The sequence below is a fragment of the Mastigoproctus giganteus genome, chromosome 8 (genome assembly GCF_048544385.1).
Source record: "Mastigoproctus giganteus isolate SK-2022 chromosome 8, ASM4854438v1, whole genome shotgun sequence".
NCBI lineage: Eukaryota > Metazoa > Arthropoda > Arachnida > Uropygi > Thelyphonidae > Mastigoproctus > Mastigoproctus giganteus.
In genome coordinates, this window is record NC_143582.1 from 192,298,930 (window position 1) to 192,324,744 (window position 25,815).

The window sequence follows — 25,815 nt, forward strand, 5'->3', positions numbered from 1 at the left end:
TTCTTACTTCATGTTACCTTTCTTCTAAAAAAACTACTCATTCTGTACATATCTCAAATCTGCCCTATCATGTAATATTGTTACCATGTCTGGAGTGGCCCTCCTACACCTCTTTCAAGCTTTGTGACTCCATTCAAAAAAGGGCATTCAGGTTAATTAATTATCCATCAATTACAAAATCTTTCACTATGTGTCAGACAATATTTCTGCTGTATGCCTCTTGTATAGATATTTTCATGGCCATTGTTCTGAATTGGCAACTATCATTCCCCACTCTCTACCAAAACCATTCCAAACATGTGCAACCACTCAGCATCCACTCACTATCCAACTACAAACTCACAGAACCAACTTCCCTCATCTTCATTTATCCCCTCTACTTCTTTTCTTCTTCCTTCTCATTTATTTTTCAAAAATTTCAATCTAGAGAAATTCAAGTTTAATGTTAACAATTATCTTCTGCCTTCACAGCCTTCAACTCATGCAGTACTAACTACTATAGATTTTAATACCTTTTGTGCTTTGTGCTTTCACACATACATATAAAAACCACACACTTTAACCTATTTTCTTGAATCATTTGGGTTGTTTGCCCACATTAACAACTGTACTAGTAGAATAAGGAAGGCGACTTTGTTATTCATCACAGGGACTTGTTCACCTTCCCTCAACCAACACCATCTGTGCATCACTTTCTCCAACAGGTCTTCTCCATACACTTCTACCAGCTTACTGTGGATGGCACTTCCTGACATGTGCCCCAAGACCACTCATATTGGATGACAGTCCACACCTCCTTTATGTCTCCAACACACATTAGTGGGCATACTTAGCACTGTATCATGTCTGGGTAAGCAGGTGATGTGCATTATCAACGCAACTCACACTGCTATAGCAGGCACCAGAAGTAGTAGAAGGATATCAATAATTTGATATGGCTCTCAAATTTTGTAAATAAACTGGTGTGGATTTATGAAGCCCCTAAAACTTGTTTACTGAGCATCCCTTGCATTTTTGCATAAATTGTTGCAAACAACACAAAACCTTCAGTCTTAATTAGTGTGCAGGCAATATATAACAGGTATGTAATCACCAGATAAGTTGGTAATTAAAAAATTAAGTTAATTTTTTATGGATTTCAATTAAACAAAAAAAAAAACCACTTAGTGTGGCCAATCTTAGTTTACACAGAGAAATTAATATATATACAGTCAGTCCTCGTATAGCACGATAGTTGTGTTTCAAGAAACCCTCATGCAATGCAAAATCGTGCAATACAAATAACAGGCCCTATGGGAAAAATAGGGTTAGGTGACGACCACCCAAGATTGAACACACATTTGTAACCAAAACATTACCAAACACAATAAATAATCATAATAAAATACGTAAGTATTTTATTATGACTATTATGTAATAAAATATTACTAATGCTTTTACTTGTATCGTAAGCAAACTTGTTCATTGTTTGATCTCCAAACAGACATTCCATCTCTTCCAATTCTTTGTGTCTTGATCTAATGGATTTTGTTACACTTTGAGTTGTTCCTGCTATGAAAGTTGTTTTTATTTTCTTTGCACTCTTTCTAATTCTTGGCGTTGCCTCATTTAGGCCTGTAGCAAGTGCAATATCACATGGTCATTCATTTCACTCAAAGTGTTACAATTTCATATTTTTTCTCTATCGAAAAAGGCGGACTGGCCATAAGCCTTACCAGGGAATCCCCGGTGGGCCGGAGGCCAGTGTGATTTTGGCCATAAACACTAGCATTAGGCTGCTACAAATTTTCCCGGGTAAGAATTTTTGAACCAGTACACCTCTGTCTATCAATATTGCTTTTCTTTTTCTCTCTGAATCTGTAGTGTCTTCACCAGGATGCTTCCTTTTCACATCTTCTAAGTATTTTACTCATTTTTAGGGAATAAAGCACAATTACAAAATGAGGAGGCACAGTGTATCAACTGTGCCTCCTCAGTGCTGCGTGTGTGTGTAGCAATTGAATAAACAACACCATAAAGGCAGCGACACACTATTAACACTTCACTAGCTCACATTTTATTAAATGCACATTTCTGGGGGTTACTACCATAAAACAATAAAAAGAATTTCCAGTTGTGTTTCTGCTAGTGGAATCTGTTATAAACTTGTAGTAAACTCGATCTAATTGCATTTTCGATAATACTGATAGCTGGAATTGTGCGAGTTTTTACGTTATTCTGGTGAAATGTGTTTCCCCTTCACTGATATAAATCATTTGATATAAAACAAATACATTTTCATAATCTTCTCTTCATTCCTATCGTGTTGCATTCAGTTGAGGCGATTCTGCCTTTGACTGCCATTTCTTGTAAATACAAAAGGCGAATTGTGCATAAGCAAATTTGTTTCGTGTTATATACGATATCGTTCCCCTATTTATAAATTGTGTATGATTGAATTCGTGTAATGTAAACACGTGTTATACGAGGACTGAGTGTGTATATATATATATATATATATATAAACACTGATGTTATGATCAGCATATGGACTTTTAGAAATAATATTCAAGGACATTAATTTGGAAAAATATTGGATCATTTATATTCATAAGACCATGTAACTATTATATCAATAATTTTAAGAATATATACAAAAACTTACAATGAAAAAAATTTTTATTACAAAAATTATATAACACAGCAGGAACACTTCATTGCATACTTGTAATAAAAAGAATTCATTTTTTAAGATAAATTCCAGCTGTTCTGGAATGATTTTGCTTTCTTCTTTGGTGACTAGGTAATTAATATAACATTGAAATAACTTAATTAAACTTACTAGTGTCGTGATGAACTCAACTCAAAAATGTTTAATCCAGAATATCCCCTCTAAATGTTTTCAGGATGTTTTCGCTATCCAGACTCAAGAATTCCACATCTAAATTCATCATGACATTAAGCATGTTATTTTAAATGAATTCAGTGTTTTCTTAATTAACTACTTCCAAAATATTTGAATTTGTATAATCTTCAATTTATTTTTAAGTTAGTTATTTCAAAATTAAACTAATTCATTTTACTGCTAAGTATGCTGAGAAAAATTCCTTCAAATTCAACATAATTTAACAATGTCTCATATTGCCCTTCAACATCCATTAAGTTACCTCAGTCTCTCTTTTGTTGACTGTTTTTTGTACTTCTTCATATTCCTCCTGAGCTTCATCTGCAGACATATGATAACCTTCATAAAGAAAAAATATCATAAATCTTAAAATTTTGGAATCATAAAAATGAGTGTTTGAGAAATGAAAGCCACACTGAAATTTACACAAACAGCAAGGTTCTAGGACACAGTGGAAATAATTCTAGTGAATCTGTATCATCAACTTCAACAAATTCAAAAATGTTTACAGCTAAATATACTTTGAATAAGCCTAGAGTTCAAGACCTGCTAAATCAGGGACACCAATTGATCTAAAATACAGAAATAAACTGCCACTCTTCATACAGCCATTTTGAACCTTATTAGGTCCTCATCAGTAAAGAAATAGGTGAAACAGAAAGACCAAATGAAAAGGCAAGAATGTGTGTTCATTTGGTTCATTCTTGTAATACTCTGGGTGCAAGCCATTTCAACCCTGGGTAACACAGCACACTAGACTAAGTATAGGGGAGGGGGGAAATAACTTAAACCAAAGAAATTTCTATACCAAACCAAAAATAACTAAAAAACCTAAAAGACCAACAAATTTGAATACTGAACAAAACAAAACCAAACCATCAACTTAATAACTTGAAGAAAGAGAACCACAAAGCACTTTGTTAAAATAGAAACATAAATAAAGAACCACAAATCCATGAAATAGATTTTTTTTAATAATTTATATAATGCTTGGTTCATTATTTAAGTTTCTATTTTAAGATATTTTATGGTTCTCTTATCTTTAAGTAATCAAGTTTATGGTTTGGTTTAATTTTTTTTGGTGTACAAATTTTTTCACTGGCCTTTTAGCTTTTTTAGTTATTTTGCACTTAGCGTTAGTTAGTTAGTTAGTTATTTGGTTTTTAGGAGCATTAGCAACTAAGGCCATATTGCTCCGAGATATGCGGTGGTCATTCCCTGACCTTTCCGCACCCTCCGTATTTGGTGGTGACGGGCTCGAACCCCTGTTTAATCAAGAAGCGTGTGCTACACAACTGCTGCTCCTTCCCACCTGGCCACAGAGGCGCCTTGCACTTAGCGTACAATTTTTTTTTTTTTAGTTTTCTCCCCACCACCACCCTCACCTTTATGCTTAGTTAGTGTGCAGTTAACTAGAGTTGAAACAGTTTGTGCCCAGAGTATTTATAAAGATGCATAAGAGTATCTCCTAATCTGATCCTTCTGTTTTACCCATCTCTTCACTGATAAAAACCTAAGAAGGTTCAAAACAGCCATATGAAGAGTGGCAGTTTATTTCCATATTTTAGGTTAATAACTGGAAATTCAAACCTGTCAACTGGTGTTCCTGAATTGGCAGATCTTGATCTCCTAGGCTTATCCAGAGTATATTTAAGTTGGCTAAAGTTTAAGACAACAGCAAGTTGTACAGTTTTAAATTACTGTCTTTTGAAAAGTTTACAGCATTTCATTCACAAAATAATGAAATATACAAAGTTATTGCTCTTCACAAACAAGAGTCACCTCTCAAAGGGCTGACTGGTTATTTTATTTTTTCTTTTTTTCACAGCAAATTTGCACTGTGTATACTGAAAAACCTGAAATATAAGATTGAGAGGAGATGCCTACTCCATTTGTCTGTGACTAGCTACATTGCAAACTCCAATTGAAGATGCCTTCAATGAGTATTTTATGTTGGGATATATTTCTGCTCCTTAAGTGCAAATCAAAAGGCTGATTCAAATTAAGGAAAAATAACTACAGACTGAATGTAAGGAAATTTGCTTTTAGTCAAAGAATTGTCAATATTTATAGACAGATATTTTGGACAGCATACAAAATATGAAGCTAGGGATACTCTTTTCCTATGCAATTCTGATATTTTAATACCAACTTGAAGTTGCTATAACTTCCACACCCTTATTTAAATAAATGCATTTTATTCATTGTATATGTTTAAAAATCAACTGTATTACTTCCATATACCACACACACACACACACACACACACACACACACACACACACACACACACACACACACACACACACACACACACACACAACTCCAAGTATATGGGCACAAAACAGGTATTTTTATATGTGTTTAAGGGAAAAAAAAAAACAACATAATACAAATGAGAGGTAACTTCATGGAGTGCATAAATCATTTCATTCTAATGAATCGCTTAAAATTATCTCAAAAGAACCATTATGTGATCATATAAATTCTGCTGTGCTTTGCTGCACTTTTATAATACATAGAACTAATAATTTTTGCTTTATTTTAATTAAATATCAACTTTTACAAATAAATAAGTGAAATACATGCAATACAAAAGAAAAAATAGTTTTTTCAGTGAGTATTACTGAAAGTATATTTTATTTAAAAGAAATACCATATTCAGAAATGTTGTACAGTAGACAGAACTTATTACTTTTCACATATTAATGTCAATTCCTGCTTTTAATACTTAAACTTTTTATAATTAATATGGGAATTCAAATTTACTGCACTTTTAATATTACTAATTCCAATTTATTTTATTTTTTTTTTATGCTTGAATTAACTGCTTACGTAGAATATAAGCAGAGCTTGAAATCATGAAAAAAAGAAGGCCTGTTTCATTACTGCTCCCGATTTTCTTTTTGTCTGTTTTCTTCTATTTGAGCACTTTTTTAAAAATTTACACTACAAAATGAATTAAAAAAGAATAACCAAAATTCGTAATCACTCGTTATTCATGTTTTTTTTTTTTTTTGGTGAAATGTCATGGGAATGCTGCATTGGTTGAATGGTATAGGTGGGATGGTGAGAATGCATATGATTCATTCAAAAATGTAAAAAACAGAGGGTGTAATATTGTTTTCTTATGTGTTCTTATTTTCATCTCCATAATCCCTGAATTTAATTCCAGTCTTTTAATTCCAAAAATTCGGTCAAATTATTGTCCATCTATCTAAATGGTAAAATGGTCTCCAATTCAGTCTTGTAAAATAGCAAAGCATAGCATTCTTCATAAAATTAAACTAAATAATAATAAAAATGATTTTTTATTATTTAGTTTAATTTATAGGCATATTTTAATTAGTTTAGTTTAATTTATAAGCATCTTTTAAAGTTTTTAGAGTATGTATGTTCTGAAAATTTAAAAAAGCTCCTTCCCAGTTTATATAAGGTCGAAAACTAAATAGAAATTTTATAAAAATACATTTTTTTAATATAAAAAAGCTCTATGGTTAGGAATCATCACATAAAACTAATTCACAATACAAATATAATACCATCTGGGAATTATAAAACCCCATGGAGTAGTCACAAAAATCACACAGAAAAAAAAAAGCATAGTTTATTGAAAGCTTTGTGGTTATTTTAATTTTCAGTTGATGTTAACATTCATCTCTCTCTCTCGTCTTTTGCAATTGAAAATGTTTTTAAAACTATATAAAGCATTTTCAATATGAAAATGCTTTATATTGTATTTATTCATATAAATACAATAAATGTAAAATATAAAATTCATATAAAATGTAAATAAGAATTTACCAAAATGCAAATTCATATTTACATTTTAGTGCATTAGCAGTGATTTTAAATTTTATTTATGATTAAATATGTTTATTACATATTAACTATTTTTGAATCATAAAAAAATTACAGGAATTCGTAACAATATGTATTAACTTGGTCCAGCCAACAGCTGGCTAGCAAAGCCAAGATGCCAGTGTCCCATATATATATATATCTTTTTAATTTGTATTGCAACTTGTATATAATTTACTTTTTTTCAAGACAACTTTCAAAAGATTTTTTCCATTATATAACTGAACAATATTTGTAAAAATGTTGATTCTGAAACATACATAGTAAATGAGCAAATAGAAGAAACAAAAAAATAATCGTTTTTGTGTCTTTTTTTTTTTATCGAAGTTACGGAAATAAAGAGATGTACACAGGGCAGATGTAAACAATAAAATAACAGAAAGAAAGAAAGTAATCAAAGTAGAAAAATAAAACAGATCAATACAACAAACAGATCAGTACAGTAGAATGTCAAAAATCTGAACATCAATAATTCGAAACATCAATAATCCGAAAAAGTCAGCATTTATTTTTTTCTTATGCATGCAATAACAAAATTACAATAAGCACCAGGTATTGTGATCATGTTGGCGAATTTAATTTTGATTCTATTAAACAGCAATTCTAATAAGCAAAAGTCGGAGCAATATTATCGACAGGCTATAAAAATGAAGATATAAAGGACAAATTTACACTTTTACCTTATCAATTAACAAAATTAAATGATTTGTAGAAATCAACAAACGATCAACAAACCGAATTCTATCCAACTCTCAACTACTCTTATCGAAAGAGAGAGAGAGAGATTTGGCAGCCAAGAAACGAAATTCGAAAATGGTGCAGCAAAAAATAAGTAATTATTTCGTTAAAGGCCTATAGATATGTTATTGTGGCTTGAAAGATCCATTTGTTATGTTACCTATGAATACAGAAGTACAACTTAGTGTTTTTATTTTTAAACTTACTAAACCTTTTTTTTTTCAGTCTCCAGAACAGTATTTTTGATAAGTTCAAAAAACTGAACAAATTAGAAGTCCGAACTATCCCTGGTCCCAATTAGTTCGGATTATCGACGCTCTTCTGTAGATAAATTAGTATAAAACCAAAATAATTGATTAAATTGATTTTCACTCAGCTACTGTGAAGCAGAGTGATATACAATGTTAATCAAAATTTATCCAACCCCACCTTATCACACAGGTTCACCTAATCCCCTAGCTAAACTACTGCACAAGGTACATTCCTAGAAAGCTCAGAGTTTTTAGAAAAAAAGAAAATCATCTTTCCTCTCCTGTAGCATCAACTGTACTTTATTGGAAGCATAATTTAACATGGAGCATTCCTTTTATAAATAACAAGCTATAGTGTTAATTTAGTTTAAATTTATTTTATAAGGCATTTGCTGTATGTATTTTAATGTAGACATCTTGGTGACAAATGCTGATTTTAGAATTACCCAACCCTATTTTAGACTGTTACTTTAACATAATTAAATTACAAACTAGTCATTCAAATTACTCAATAACCTGAGATCGACCAAACATATATCTCAAATTACAATTCAGTTTACAGGAATTGGTTACAAATATGTGAATTTTTTCTTGGAATATGCTTTACAAGAATGGAAAAGAAGCTGTTATGGAATGGAAGTACCAATAATGAAAGATATCTTTAGAGTCTAAATTTTGCTGATGATCAGTTTATCATTGCACAAGAAACTTATGATTTAGAATACATGCTGAGAAAATTGCATCTTACATGTGACCAATGGGGCCACAATATCAATTTTACAAAAACAGAATACCTAAGCACAGTGGAACATACTGATGAACTGAAAGTTACAGTCTATACATCTAAAACCTGTTGACTTTTCCAAATATCTTGGAGAAAGAGGAAGTTTACACAAGAATTCATCAATTTGGCCCTGGAGAGACTATGCAAGGCTTGTGGAGCACAACTTTTGATAACTGACAGAACAGAAGTGCAAGAATATTTGCCAATGTTATTTGGGATAGTATTAAGTAGGTCAATAACTGGTAAGTTTGGTGGGATACAAACTAATTTAATGACAGCCATAAGCAAAGGTGAAACTGATTCTTTCACTGCTTCTATTCTGACGCAGTAGCCTGAAAAGCCGGTGGGGCGGGGTGATAGAGACATGGGACTAGCAACTACATCGGTTGTTTAGTAAAAACTAAAAACAAACAGGTACACATTTTCTTGCTTATACACTAATGCTAGCTGTTTAGTAAATAAATCTGATGAGTTTGAAGTATTGGTTAAGTTATGGAAGACTGAAATTAAAGATATAACAGAAACAGTGTAACTCTGATATACTGGGAATGCAGAATTCAAATATGATGACTAAAATGAATACAGAAAGGACACCATTTTTTTTATTTTTATTACTATACCAGGCAGTCCCGGCCAGCAATATCTTATAAATCAGAATATCATATCATGAGGGATTTTAACTTTCAGATATCAATTGAAACTTGTGAATTAGTAGCTCACTCAATCACTAACAAAACATTTCTCAATTTTCTGTCAATGACTGCTTTCTACACAAAGAAGGAAGCAATAAGAGAAAGCAAAATTCTTGATCTGATTATCAGCAGAAGCATATATTAAGAACCTTCAAATAAAAAAAACATTTAGGTAGCAGTGATCATAGCATATTGATAAGATTTTTTTTTTTTCAAAGAAATGTAGCGTCAAGGGTAAAGGGAAGAGATTTTATTTTTGAAAAGGTGATTATTGACAATGGGCTGAGACATTTTTTAAAACTTTTTCAGTGGGACTAACTGATTTTGTTATAAAATGTAATTGCCAAATGGGAAGTGTTCAGAGGGGCTATTATGTGTTTTATACAACTAAGAGATATTGCTCAATATTTAACAAAAATGGATCTCAGATGAACTGATAAGCTCAGTAACAGAGAAGAAAAATGTATGAGATTATAAACTGTCAGAGGATACAAAGATCTATAATAAGTACATAACTAGTGTGTAATCAAATTACTCGCAGTATTAGCCAGACTAAGACAGATTATGAGAAGTCTGTTTAAGAGTGCAGAGAAAATCAGTAAGGAATTTATCTGTTTTAATGAAATGCAAATTTTGTGTGTACATGCACGCACACAGAATTAAGATGAATTCTACATAGCCACCTTAAAATGTACTGGATGAATCAATGCAGTGTAATATCATCCGTGGCAGTTATGATATTGAAGCTATAAGATGTCTTAAATGGTTTTCTTTTGAACTGTTCACATACCACCAAACAAATAGTAACATCCTCTGCTGGTGTGCATAACCAGTTCAAACCATCTCTGGTGTCAGGATGGAGGAGTGACATGGTATTTTGAGGCAGAAGACAACTATATTTGGTCATAACTGGTGTATGGAAATTTATGTCTGAGATGACTTAATCCAAGCAGCTGTGGTGCTACACCATATAAGTGTGAAGTGGTATTGTCCACAAAAAGATCATAATTAACTAACTATGTAAAAGTAAAACAACATAATAAAGATCATATATAAGTAAAAAAATACACTCTCAGTAATTCACCACCAGTGGTATTTATTTTTTTATGAAAACCCCAAACACTAGAGATATTAGAACCTATAGTACTTAGTACCATGCATGGGTTGGAGGTTGAGAAGATGAAAGAAAATATTTGTTGACACTGAAAGGTCATTAATATACAAGAGGAAAAAGCGTGGGGGGAAAGAACTGAACCTTGGGGGACACCGGCATTAGTGGAGAAGTAAGAAGGCAAAGAGTCATCTACCATCACATTCAGTGAGTGGTCAGAGAGAAAACTGGATAACCAATTATAAAAAACAGTTAGCAAACCATAAGATAGAAGCTTGTTTAGAAGACCTTTATGCCAATCACGATCGAAAGCCTTTGAGGCGTCAAGAGCAACTGCTTGTGTTTCACCAAACTTTTCCATTGAATTTGCCCATAGATGGGTAACATAAAACAGAATATCACCAATGGCTCGACACTTGGAATCCATACTGGCGATCGTTGATCAGATGGAAAGTTTCTAGACAGTTTAAGATTTGGTGGTTAATTGATTTCTTAGAAAGAGTAGAAGTAATTGCAACGTGACGATAATTGGAAGGGCGGGATTTAGCATTAGAATTAGTAGAGGCATTTGATGCAAGAAAGAAAGTTTAAGCAGCATCAGCCAAAAAAATATATATAATAATAAATAAATAAATAAAAAATAACCACTTCCACTTCACCCCTCTGTTCGTTGGAAATACCTGTCCAGCTGAGCCTTAAACTTATTTAGGCTATCAACTTCCACGACAAGGGATGGAAGTCTATTCCAGCAACCAACCACCCGCTGGCTAAAGGCAAATTTCCTCACGTCTATCCTACATCTGTCTTTCCTCAATTTGAATTTATGCCCTCTCAGGTGATTTATGCATCTGAGCAAGAGGAAGAATACCATCAGCATTGAGCATGCTCAAACCATTCAAGGCTTTATACACCTCTATCAGATCACCTTGCCGGTGCCTAGTCTCCAGACACTGTAATTTGCAAAACGTAAGCCTTTCTTCATAAGAGCACCCCTTTGTTCCATTCACTAATCTTGTTGCCCTTCTCTGTACTCGTTCCAGCAGCTCTACATCATTCTTGAAATGATGCCTCCAGACCTGTATACAGTACTCTAGGTGAGGTCTGACCATTGCCTTATACAAGGGAATAATCACCTCCTTATCCCTGCTAGAAAAATTCCTATATATCATTGACAATACACCATGAGCTACTCTTGCAGCCTGTCTGCACTGCTCAGAAAACTTCATATCTGCTTGCACAACCACCCCCAGTTTCCTTTCATTCTCCACCACTGTCAGTGTAGTACAACAGAGTTGATATGTTGCTCTGGGGTTGCTGTTTCCCATATGTAGTACTTTACATTTGTCAATGTTAAACTTCATTTACCACCTCTCAGCCCATCTGCTCAACCTTTTCAGATCCTGTTGCAGTAGCATAGAGTCAGTAGTGTCCTTGACAACCCTGCCAACTTTCGTATCGTCTGCAAACTTGGACATAAGCTCGATATACCGTCATCAATATCATTTATAAATACAGAAAACAGTAATGGACCCAATACTGAACCCTGAGGGACTCCACTAATAACATTAGTCCACGATGAGCAGTGTCCATTGATTACCACTCTCTGTCTTCTCCCCCTCAACCACCCCTTTATCCATAGCAGCAATTTGGCTCCAATGCCACACTGCTCCAATTTGTGCAGCAGTCTTCCATGTGCAACAGTATCAAAAGCCTTTCTAAGATCCAAGTATATAATATCAAAGTTATTCCCTGCATCCAGTTCTTTTGTGACTGCATCATAGTATCCAATCAAATTGGTCAGGCAAGACTTCCCCTTAACAAAACCATGCTGTGTCTGAGCTATAACTGAAGTCTTGTCTAGATGATACTGCAGTGCTTCTTTAACCAGTGCCTCCATTAATTTTCCAGGAACAGAAGTTAAGCTCACAGGTCTATAATTACTTGTGTCAGCCTTTGATCCTCCTTTGTATATTGGGGTCACATTTGCACATTTCCAGTCTGTGGGTACCTCCCCTGAGTCCAAGGAAGCTCTCATAATTATGGCTAAGGGTTTGCTTACTTCCTTTGCTGCCTCCTTTAATATAACTGGATAGATCCCATCCACCCCGGGTGCCTTTCTTGTGTTTATCTTCAACAGTTTCTCCTCCACTTTACTCCCAGTTATTTCAAGATTCTGTAGCTTACTGCTAGAGTTGAATACACCTCTGGCATTCCCCTCGCTGAATAACTCCTCATGTGTGAATGTCGATGCAAAATATTCATTTAGTTTGTTAGCTACCTGAGCAGGATCATCAACAGTTGACCCATCAATATCAAGTGGACCAATCTGATTCATCCCCTTCCTTCTAGAGTTAACATAAGTAAAGAACTCTTTGCTGTTTTTCTTTGCATCCCTTGCCAAGGATTTCTCGTAATCTGCCTTTGCCTGCCTAACCTCCTTTGTAACTTGGTTGCATATCAACTTGTATCTATCATAGGCTTCTGTGTCATGTGTTAATTTGTAAGTATCCCATGCATTTTTCTTCTCTGCCATATGCCTCATTAGTTCATCTGACATCCATTTTGGCCTAAACCTTGAACAATATTTCTTAGTTGGTATGTAAAGCCTAGTAGCTTCCAAGATAAGTTCTTTGAATGCTTCCCATTTTGAATTTGCTGTTGGTAACATCATCAGTTGGTCCCACTGTATAGAATTTAAATACTGTCTCAGTCCATCGTAGTCGCCTTTACGGAAGCAATAACCCTTCCCTTTACCCCTAATGGTAGTTACCTCTTTGATTAAATCCCACTTCAGCACACTGTGATCACTGCAACCTAGTGGTTCATTTACCTGCAGATTCTTAATGCATGAAGAATCACTACTGATAATCAAATCAAGAGTATTACTCCCTCTAGTTGCCTCCTGAACATGCTGAGGTAGAAAACAATCATCCAATAAATCCACAAAAGCCTTGCTAGTGTGTGAGTGACCAGACCGCAAATTCCAGTCAATATCCGGGAAATTAAAATCCCCCATTATAAGACTCTCTGATTTACTGGCCCACTCTATTTCCCCGTACAGTTTCTTAATATACTCATCAGAGTCATTAGGCCTATAGCACACTCCTACTCTCAATTTTGATCTCCCAATGCTTATGTCACATTAAACTGACTCGACACTGCACTGTCCAGCAATGTCGACTGGCTTCACTTCCTTGGATTTTATGTATTTCTTAACTAATATCATAACCCCTCCTCCCTTCCTATCCTGTCTATCCTTTCTGTAGATATTGTACTCCCCAAATTCCAGTTCTGCATTCCTTATATCTGTGTGACACCACGTCTCTGAAATCCACACAATATCTGCCTTTGATGTTTTGAGCACTACCTGAAATTCATCAAATTTATTTACTAAACTCCTAGCATTGGTGTACACGCAAGTATACATGCACCTGTTCTTTTTCTTAGCTACCCTAACGCAACCTATGTGTTTATTTGTACCCCAATGATTTCCTGCAGTCTCTGAAATATCCTGCATCTTATTTTCCAGGCTGCGGCTCATTCCAATAGAAGCAGTGCAAGAATCACTTTCACCTCTGCCAGTGGCTACTGTTAATCTATTAGTCCTTGTATCCCCCCAATCTAGCAGTTTTCCGACCCACCTAACACTGCCTCGATAGCATCAGCAAACATTCTATTTAAGTGTATCCCATCCCTGTAGACTATCACCAATTCATCATTGGTATACAAGAGGAAAAAGAGTGGGGGGAAAGAACTGAACCTTGGGGGACACCAGCATTAGTGGAGAAGTTAGAAAGCAAAGAGTCATCTACCATCACCTTCAGTGAGTGGTCAGAGAGAAAACTGGATAACCAATTATAAAAAACAGTTAGCAAGCCATAAGATGGAAGCTTGTTTAGAAGACCTTTATGCCAATCACAATCGAAAGCCTTTGAGGTGTCACGAGCAACTGCTTGTGTTTCATCAAACTTTTCCATTGAATTTGCCCATAGATGGGTAACATAAAACAGAATATCACCAATGGCTCGATACTTGGAATCCATACTGGCGATCGTTGAACAGACGGAAAGTTTCTAAATAGTTTAAGAGTTGGTGGTTAATTGATTTCTTTGAAAGAGTAGAAGTAATTGCAACGTAACGATAATTGGAAGGGAGGGATTTGTCACCCTTTTTAGGAATTGGCTGGATATGAGCAAATTTCCAAGCAGAAGGAAAAACACCTTTGGAATAACAAAGTGAAAAAAATGCGGCAAAAAACAGGAGTAAGTTCAGGAGCACAGGTTTTGAGAGCAAGTGGAGAAATATCATCAGGACTGGAGCTTTCTTAGCATCAAGATTCGTCAAAATCCTTCTGACATCCTTTTGACAGAAGACCACAGGAGGCATTGAATGGAGCATGCTGGGAATGGTTTCACCAAGATCATTAATACATGAGTTGGAAGGAAAATGGGATGCTAGCAGGTTGGCTTTATCCTTGGCTGAAGTGACAACAGAACCATCTGGTTTTGACAGAGGTAGGCAAAAGTTGCAGCCAATATCTTTGGCAAGAGAACAGAATGCTCGGCTACCGTTAGGGCAAGAAGCAAGTTTTCTACTCTTAGCCTGTTCAAAATCTAGTTTGGGCTGATGATTAATAACTGCTTTACAATTGTTGCGAGCTCTGGCGTAGGCAGAAAATGAAACTGAAGAACTGGAAACAAGGCAATTACGATATGCAACATTCTTCTCTTGAACAGCCTTAGCACATTTATTGGAAAACCAAGGTTTAGATAAAGGACAAGATTTTAAAGTGGAGTGCGGAATAAATGATTTCGCTGACACGATCTGAGCAAACGTTGATATCAGAAGTTTTGAAACAGTAATCCGAGCAAGGAAAAGGAGAAAATAAATCTTGCAAGTTATCCCATTTTGCATTCTTGTAATGCTAAACAACATGAGGTTGGGAATAGCTATGAGATAAAGTCTCCATTGGAGAAGAGACAATCACTAAGTTGTGATCTGAAGTGCCTAAAGGACCACTCACTTTCAAGCGTGTTGGCTGTATGGTTAGGGTTGTCCAGTATTCTGGTAGGTAAATGAGCAATTTGTGCAAGGTCATTAGTAAAAAAGCCTCGGCATCTCGATTAGCTGGGTCTGTGTTACTAGAAAACGGAAGCCGGCTGGAGTTGTGAACATTAAATCACCAAGGAAAATTACCTCACTGTTAGGAAGTTGGAATGGAGAAAGTCAAGTTGCAAAGAGAGGAAATCAGAGAGTTCCAAGTGATTAGTGGAGATGGGAGAATGGTAGAGAGAACAGATGAATTATACAGAATGAGGTAGAGAGTTTTAAGCCAGAGGAGATCGAAAAGAGGAGATTCCAAATTACCAAGTCTCTGACAGAGAGTATCAGAATGGACATATGCACAAGGGATTCTCACAATCATGACAAATTTACCAATGTGATGAATTAAAGGAAATATACTAGATACAGTACATACTGTATACAGCAAATAGTTCTTTACTTATGTAAACTCTAGAAGGAAGGGGAGGAATCAGATTGGTCCACTTGATATCGATGGTTCAACTGTTGCTGATCCTGCTCAGGTGACTAACAAACTAAATGAATATTTTGCACCGACATTCACACATGAGGAGTTATTTGGGGAGGGGAATGCCAGAGGTGTATTCAACTCTGGCAGTAAGCTAGATAATCTTGTAATAACTGAGAGTAAAGTGGAGGAGAAATTGTTGAAGATAAACACAAAAAAAGCACCTGGGATGGATGGAATCTATCCAGTTATATTAAAGGAGGCAGCAAAGGAAGTAAGCAAACCCTTAGCCATAATTATGAGAGCTTCCCTGGAGTCAGGGGAGGTACCCATGGACTGGAGATGTGCAAATGTGACCCCAATCCACAAAGCAAGATCAAAGGGAAACACAGATAATTACAGACCTGTTAGTTTAACTTCTGTTCCATGGAAATTAATAGAGGCACTCGTTAAAGAAGCATTGCAGGATCATCTAGACAAGACTTCAGTTATAGCTCTGAAACAGCATGGGTTTGTTAAGGGGAAGTCTTGTCTGACTATTTTTAATTGGATACTATGATGTAGTGAAAGGAACTGAATTTGAAGAATAACTTTGATATCATATATTTGGATCTTAGAAAAGCCTTTGATACTGTTGCACATGGAAGACTGCTGCACAAATTGGAGCAGTGTGGCATTGGAGGCAAATTGTTGCTGCTATGGATAAAGGGATGGTTGAGTGGGAGAAGACAGATAGTGGTAATAAATGGACACTGCTCTTCGTGGACTAATGTCATTAGTCGAGTCCCTCAGGGTTCAGTGTTGGGTCCATTGTTGTTTTCTATATTTATAAATGCCAGTGGTAGAGAATGAAAAGGACCTGGGGGTAATTGTGCAGGCAGATATAAAGTTTTCTGAGCAGTGCAGATGGTCTGCAAGAGTAGCTCATGGTGTCTTGTCAATGATATACAGGAATTTTTCTAGCAGGGATAAGGTGATTATCCCCTTGTATAAAGGCAATGGTCAGGCCACACCTTGAGTACAGTATACAGGTCTGGAGGCCTCATTTTAAGAAGGATGTAGAGCTGTTGGAACGAGTACAGAGAAGGGCAACAAGATTAGTGAATGGAACAAAGGGTTGCTCTTACGAAGAAAGGCTTAAGTCTTGCAAATTACAGTGTCTGGAGACTAGGCACCAGCAAGGTGATCTGATAGAGGTGTATAAAGCCTTGAATGGTTTGAGCATGCTCAATGCTGATGGGATTCTTCCTCTAGCTCAGAATAATCGCCTGAGAGGGCATAAATTCAAGTTGAGGAAGGACGGTTGTAGGATAGATGTGCGGAAGTTTGCCTTTAGCCAGCTGGTGGTTGATTGCTTGAACGAACTTCCATCTGTCATTGTAGAAGTTGATAGCTTAAATAGATTCAAGGCAGAATTGGACAAACATTTGGAGCGAGTGGATGGGTTAAATAAGGGTTTTTTTTTTTTGGCTGATGCTATATAAGCTTGCTTTCTTGCATCATGTGCCTTTGCTAATGCTAATGTTTTCTATCTATTGTATTGTACTGCACTGTACACAAAATAAGAATATAAACAAATTTTAAGAGAAAAATCTTATTTTATGAAAAATTATAGTATATTAAAACAATGTATAGAGTATTTAAAAAAATTAAATAAACAATCATCTATTCTTTTTTTTTTAAATATTAATTTTCAAAAATTTTTATATTAATCAGACCAAGATAATACCAAATTCCATTTTTCCTCCAAAGCAGAAATTTAAAATTCTTTATCATTAGTATCAACAGTAACTAAATTTCTAGTAATTTTGAGTAGACAAATTGCATCATTTCCACTCATAATTGATTCTGTTTCCATCACTGCCTTCACACACTTCCAACAAATATTTTCCAAATGCAATTTTACTTACAACATAATCAACCCCGGGACTCACATCTGGTGAGTGGGCTTGGCATACCCAGAGTCCTGAGCTGGATATCATCATCTTCTCTTCCTTGGTGATTCCCATCTATTTATCTTTATCTCTCTCTCTCTCTCTCTCTCTCTCTCTCTCTCTCTCTCTCTCTCTCTCAGGGTAGTTCAGAATTTTTTTTTTTTTTTTTTTTTTTTTGGCTGGTGCAGCTTAAGCCTCAAGCTTCCTTGCACCATATGGCTAATAATAACTCTCACATAAGACAAAACCACATCATTAGTGTCAACACATTGTTAATCCTTTTGCACTTTCTCTACAAGGCTGTATTCATTTTCATGCAATGTTTCAAATAAAATACTAAACATTTTATGTCCTTCAACATCCTACATGAAATCTTCATTCAGACTACATTTCGTCATTCTGTTCCAAAAGAACATCTTTAAATACAGCATGCTAGAAACAATTTAAAGTTGTTTCACCTGTAGCAACAAGCAATTAGCTAACATTGCTTGTCCTTCACAGCAGCTATATAGATCTTCCATTATTCATTTCTAGTACAAACGTATAAAGCTTTGTATGACTCGTCAATATAGTGGTTATAAAGCATATGCCACATTTTCTGTCAAATTAAGCTTGTTAGCTTATGTTATTGGGAGCATTAGCAACTAAGGCCATATTGCTCTGGGGATATGCAGTGGTCCTTCCCTGACCTTTCTGCATCCTCCATATTTGGTGGTCACGGACTCGAACCCCGGTCTAATCAAGAAGCGTGTGCTACGCACTGCTGCTCCTTCTCACCTGGCTACGGAGGCGCCCTCAAATTAAGCACATCATGTGTCATGCTTGAAGAACTCAAACCAACAACCAGAAGCTTAGAAATCATATGTACCTAATTTAAATTATAAATATATCTCTTTTAAGGGGTGGGCCAGACACTGAAAGTGCTTTTAACCAAGTTAAAGTTGCCATATTCATTTTGTTGTGATCAGAATAAAATATTCTTTTTCCTCTATAAACTGGCAGAAACTAATAGACAAGTCAGAATTATCTAAAACTTTTTTCTTGAAATAACAACCTTCCATCAAAAGAAAGTGTTTGTGGGATGACAGAGTGCTGATTAGCTCTCTCTCTCTCTCTCTCTCTCTCTCTCTCTCTCTCTCTCTCTCTCTCTCTCTCTCTCTCTCGTAATTTTTCTTAATACTGTACTCAGCTTCTTTTAACATTTTAAAACCAAATATTGAAAATAATGCTGTAATGAGTATGAGTTCTTGAGATGGCAGAATGCTAATCAGCACTCTGCCAAACCAAGAACCCTTTCTTTTGACGGAAAGATGCCATTTCAAGAAAAAAGTTTGACAATTCTGACTTGTCTATTAGTTTCTGCCAGCTTAGGTGGCGACAAATACCTTTTCTTTCACATGGCCGAGAAACTCTTCCACTACTGCAACTTATGGTACTGCTACAAATCACACCACACTGTAAAGTGTGGGATAACACAGCATAATACATTTTACAAGCATCCAAAAAGAAAAACTCTTGAAGAGAATACTGTGCATCTTTCCAACTAAACTGATCTCTCTGGTACTTTTAAGATTTTTTTTTGAAGCAGCATTATTCTTCAGAGGATGATAAATTATTTGGGATAAATGCCTCGTAGTGTATATTAAAAAGAGACAAATTAAGTAGAAAAAATTAATTCACAAATTAAAAGACTAATTAAAAACATAAAAACCAATGGACAAGCAGTCAGGACTTTGGAGGGGGGGAAAAAAAAAAGACAAAGTAAACAGTGTCACAAATTAAGCATATGATTAATTATTGGGGTTATACTGTAAATGGAAGGCCAGCTATATATTAATCGGACCAATAAGCACTCATTTAAAAAAGCAGTGGTTCTTTTCTGGTAGTTTTCAATGTGGTTTATGCTCTGTATTGAGGTCATTTACAGTCCAAAATATACAATTTTTTAATAAATTTGAATTATATTATACATCACCCAATAGTCTTATCCTTCAAAACTGACTGTCTTCTGCAAAGGGATAATGTCAAAAAATCCACAATACATTTTATAAATCCACACAACTACTTTTATTTATCTAAAATTACTCTACATGTTCAATTTCTTTATGAATAATCCTCTAATATGCTCAGCTTGCTTTTACATCTTCAGATGTAAATATAGGTGGGCTGAAGTGAAAAATTATAAAATACACATCTATAAAACATCATTAAATACTGATACACACATAAAGATGATAAAATCAGAAGAAATAATACACAATGCTGATGAAATCAAGAATGTAAAATGTCCTACAGTGTCCCTGATAACTAAATTATACAGAGAAGTCGACAAAATCATACAGAATAGTGATATCACTATAAATGATGAAAAAATAAACTATTCATTGGCTTTCCACTAGAAATTATGAAAAATATATACTGTTCATTGACTTAGATAAATTATACTGCATCAAAATTAATTGTAAGCAGTGTTCCAGAGACAACCAATAAAACACAGAATAAGTAGGAGCAAAAGGAAAAGAAGTAACAATGGATAGGGAAGGGGAATGAATAACAATACTGCTATTCTACAACGCAATTTTTCAATAATTTTTATTATTAGTTTTTAATGATTAAAAATTAGATTAACTGTTAAAAACTGAGTAGAATGAGTAATCTAACTTTTGACATCTGATGAGGCATAATGTAAATAATGCTTGACATTATTTACATTATTAATTACATTATAAATGACATCATTATTTGCATTATAAATGACACACTGCTGAAGAAACCTAATAATTATTTAAGTAATAACTTCAACAATTATTAGCGTTTTTTTCAGCAGTCTTGTAAGAGTCCATTTTAGAAGTGTATCAATATTTTTGGAAAGCACTACTGTATACAGATAATGATGGATTGTTTTCTAAGAATTTTAATAGAATGGAAAACTATTCTCATACTCCATAATTCCAATTTCACTTTTAGTTTGCAATGATCCATCATTGGATGGCTATAACACATTGCTTGAAATATTTACCTGGATTCTATCTATCTCTGTTACAGAAATAAGTGAGTGTAATATTTAAAAAAAAAAAAACCTTACATTAAAATATGGATTTTTTTAAACTTATTATTATTCTCTCTCTCTCTCTCTCTCTCTCTCTCTCTCTCTTGTAATTTTTCTAAATACTGTACTCACCTTCTTTTAACATTTTCAAACCAAATATTGCAAATAATGCTGTAGATATGTAATGAGTATACATCCGGGGAATAACTGTCGTTGCAAAACCAAGACAAGCTAGAAGAAACAAAATCAACATTTTATTTAGTTATGAAAATTTTATTAACTTCTAGAACAGGAATGATCAATCACAGTAATCCTGAAAGCCATACAGTATAAGCTTGAAAATAAGACTGAAAAGTGCACATAAATTTTATTAAATAAAATTTACATATGCATTAAAAAAAATTTACTGTTTAGATAAACAATTTAAAAATCACAATTAATAGCTTTGTTATAACTATATTTAGCATGTGGTTATTAATAAATAAAGTGGCACATTATGAAAATACTATCATATAACTAGTAAAAATGACAGGTAAAACACTGTTAATGAAGGGGGGGGAAGACTGGAGTTGAATGTTGAATTTTTGTAGTCATTCATATATACTCCTCATTAAGGGCTATTTAAACTATGAAGTCTACTTACAACAGATGTTTATGGTGGCAGAACAGTGCCTTTTCCAATAGTGAAATGCTGAACGAATAAAGGCAACATCTGTTTCTAGGAATTTTTATTACTTCCCTAAGACAAGGCTCAGATGACTATATTTCTATATGAATAAAAGTTAGAAACAGCATGTGGGTTTCTTGAAAATGACAACTTCTATTAAAATTGTTAGATATTCAGCTGATACTTTTTTTTTAAGGCATGATTTTTTCCAGTTCATAGTTCTGGGAGTCACGCTTGAACTGTAGCTCTCACAGAAATGTCTGGCATGCCCATTTTAGAACTTAGCACAGAGGCTGAAAGATGTAAGGTAGAGATGAATCAAATATTCAATGCTGGCAGTATAAGTGAAGTATATTTCATAATAGATGAGATATAAACAACAGTTTTAGTAAAAAAAATAAAATAAAATAAAATATGCAGATTTCCATACTGTTTGTGCTATTCAGTAATTATTGTATATGTATATTATGATTCCATTTAACACAAAATAATTTAAATTTTGAATATAGCTACTAATATTTTCTTCATTTAGAATTAAAGTTCTAAAACCTTTAAATAAAAAAAATACATCATAAATATCATTAAAAACAAGTAATACATGATCTTACTACACAAGACAAGGATTCTTTTTTTTTGTTTATTTGTAGAAATTACAATTCAGTGTGCCTCAATTCATTTTTATAATTTTTAAGCATATCAAAGCTTGGTTTAAGAAATTAAAACACCATATATTATGTTACCAAAGTATTAGGATACTAATGAATAAGCATATTCCAAATGAACTGTTGGTTATGTAGGTGAAAACAGAAGGTACAGATGTATTTATAATCGGCATATCACATTGAAACTGGCTCAGTACATCTGAATATGGATATGTGGAATGCCACAGGCAGGACTTCATTAAAAAAAAAACCATTCTTTTCTCTTGTGGTAACATAGTGGATTTCTGAGCTCCTCAACATTCTGAAAACCTTTGCCTAGAAAATTATCCACAAGAAACTTTAATATCACTCTGGGAGACTATACATTTTGACAAGTTATCTCTAAATAGTTGATCACGCTGTATGTAAAAACTGTGCTCAGGAAACATACACTAAGTGTCACTGCTTTGAGTGTTGTATCAACAGAGGTTCCATAAATGAGTTCCCACTTAGAAACCTTTCATACTGTTTACTTGGAGCAATTAGCCTTTGGAAGAGTGGGAAAGAATCTCAGGAGCAACAAATCTTCATATACAGTGGATTCTGGTTATTTGGGCCACCGGTTAATCGGGACAGCCATTTATTTGGGACAAATCTTAAAAAACAGAACCCAATCGAGAAAATAGCCAGGGTTTACTTCGCTTAATTGGGACAAAATGTCGTTTAATTGGGGCAGGAGACCGCAGCACTGGAGATTACCCTACAATTGTCTCCGACCGTACCACGTAGTTCAGTCGGATTTCTGGAGGTCATAACCATAAAACAATAAAAACAATTAGCAGTCACCTGTTTATTGGGCTTTTCTGTTAGTGCAATCTATCATAAACGGATAGTAAACTCGATCTTATTGAATTTGCGATGATACCGACAGCTGGAATTCTGTGGGTTATTATGGTAAAATGTGTTTACACTTCCATGGAATCTTCAATCATATAAAAAAAATTAATTTTCAGATCTTCTCTTCATTCCTATTTTTAAAGCTTTGTAACTCATTACTCCGTTCTCACTTGCACATATTGTGTTACTTGCAATTTGTGTGTGCCGTGTTTTTTGTTATTGATTGCTTTTCTTTTTACTGTTTTAAATTTTAACCCCCACCTACAAATGTCAGTGAACAAAAATGTCAACTAGTTAGTATGTACATATTACAGTACGTATTAATTATTCCAATTATCACGTATATCCTTCCAAATTTCACGTATCATTTAATTTTTTAATTGGTAAGGTAATAAAAGGTAAATTTGAGCTTAATATATCTTTACTTTTATAGCCTGTGGATAATATTCCTCCTATTTTCGCTAATTAGAATCGCTGTTTAATAAAATTAAAATTCAATTCACAAACGTGATCACAATGACCGGCGCTTACTACACATCGTGTAGTGAACGGTACTTTACTATGGTGAGTTTGTTGTAATGCGATTTGATTGTATAGTGAACTAATTGTAAAGGGGGGGTACATTGTATTTTTAACTATTTACATGAAACTTTGAATAATTGGGGCAGCCGCTTAATTGGGCCAAAATGCACTAGTCCCGACTTGTACCAAATAACCGAAATTGACTGTATATATGCATTGTTTTCATCATATGGATGAATATAGGTGTGTTACATTTAAAATTCGGAAAATAATTTGAAAAAACTGCATTATATAAAGTATGGTCAATAGTAGTTTCATGATTTTATTCTGCTTTTTTATGGTATGACATTGGATTATTCATTTTGTAGATGGTACCTTTGAGAAGAAGAGGCATATATTGGTACATTACATTTTCAAATGCTCCAACTGGGAATGTTTCCAATGGCATTCTTCTAACACTGATGCAAATTTATGGTGCAGGATCTTGTGTTTTTCAGCATGACAATTCCCGTCACAAAGCTCATTGTGTGATGGCTTAATTATTTTTATTTAATGCTCTAATAAAGTTACTACTTGAACCAGAGGAAACACTTTCAGTGTAACTGCATAAGGCAGCCAATATACCAGCACCACAATTAACACTGACCCACGCACTTTTTGTGAAGGCATATGGATCCATCCTCACAAAACGTACCACTGGGTCACATGTATTACTGGAATGAGTTACCTCCACATAGTTGAGGTAACTCATTCCAGTGATTTAAAACTTGTTGGTTAAAGGAAAACTTCCAACCATTACCTTAAGATCATAGCCAGATTTTGGAAAAACAATGCGACACTGACTGACTGGCTTGTTCACATTCCAACAGACCTACTTTGAAACAAACTGGAAAGACATGCAAGAGCACATCCATGGAGCCAACATCACTTATCCAATTAAAAACTATTCCACTAGAGGTACAGAGAAATATTTTCACTGATACATAACAAAATGGAAATATCAAACTGACAGAAAATATTCCAAAGACAATTCTGATTATAGACTGTAAACCATATTGACAACCGATCTGTAAATCACTCTTTTCTCTTAGTGCTCCAATACTTTTGGTAATACCAGGTACATTCCAATTCAGCCTCCAGTCACTTGTTTCAGAATTCAAATACCATCATAAACTGTAAGAATTAGTATTAGCCATATGGTGCAAGGAAGCTCGAGACTTTTGCTCTGCTATCAAAATAAAATAAAATTAATAAAAAATAAATAAAAGAAACCCCTTTTTCAGTGTTTCATTCCTCACATAAATGCTGATTCAGCTGATCTTTGAATTTTCTTATGCTGTCAACCTCAACTATGTGGAGTAGAGTAGAGGTAACCCATTCCAGTGATTTAAAACTTGTTGGTTAAAGGAAAACTTCCAACCATCCAGTTTATACCTCTCTCCCTCCTCTCATAATTTGAATTCATATCTCCTAATTATTAATGCTCTAATAAAGTTACTACTTGAACCAGAGGAAACACTTTCAGTGTAACTGCATAAGGCAGCCAATATACCAGCACCACAATTAACACTGACCCATGCACTTTTTGTGAAGGCATATGGATCCATCCTAATTCTACTATATTATAACCATGAAAATTTCACTTTCATTCATTTTTACTATCCTCTCTCAGAACCTTATAAACCTTCAATGAGATTCCCTCTAATGTATCTAGTTATCAATTCAGTCTTTCCTCATATGAGCACCTTATGCCAATTTTACCAAGCACATTGCTTATGTCTGGACATTTTCAAGAAGCCTGATGTCTTTCAGTTAAGTCTCTATATTTGGACACAGTACTCCAAGTGTGATCTCATCACTGCCTTATGCAGGGAGATTATGACTTCCCTATCACTATAAGCAAATATCTGATAAATTATTCACAGTACATGTCTGTCTAACTGTAAAGCTCTAGAACTGAATCCTCCTTTGCCTTCAACTCAACTCCTCCTAATGTATAATTTATTTTATTTTTTTTTAAAGTGTAAAACCATGCATTTTTGCAGCATTAAAACGAATTTGCCACTTTATTGACTTCTCCAAAATCTAACCAAATCAATCTGAAGCAGCAATGTTTGACACTAGTTTTTAACCACTCTCCAACCTTGACATCACTCCCTATATCTCTTTGTTGATGCCATTTAAGAAAATTAGAAACAACAGTAGTCCAATCTGAAGAGTAATTACAACCATCTATCTCCTGTCCCAACCATCC

General features: G+C 34.4%; 1 protein-coding gene across 2 annotated transcripts in view; it reads right to left on the minus strand.

Moving 5' to 3' along the window:
- Nucleotides 1-25,815, minus strand: part of LOC150082121 (putative divalent cation/proton antiporter TMEM165) — a 156,124-nt gene that overhangs the window by 86,751 nt on the left and 43,558 nt on the right. For both annotated transcript variants that reach the window (XM_090379110.1, XM_090379108.1), the window contains exons 3-4: nucleotides 20,967-21,065; nucleotides 3,147-3,223 (exon numbers count right to left, since the gene is read on the minus strand). In XM_090379110.1, coding sequence (XP_090235236.1) covers nucleotides 3,147-3,223; nucleotides 20,967-21,065 — 176 coding nt within the window. The remainder of the gene's footprint in view (nucleotides 1-3,146; nucleotides 3,224-20,966; nucleotides 21,066-25,815) is intronic.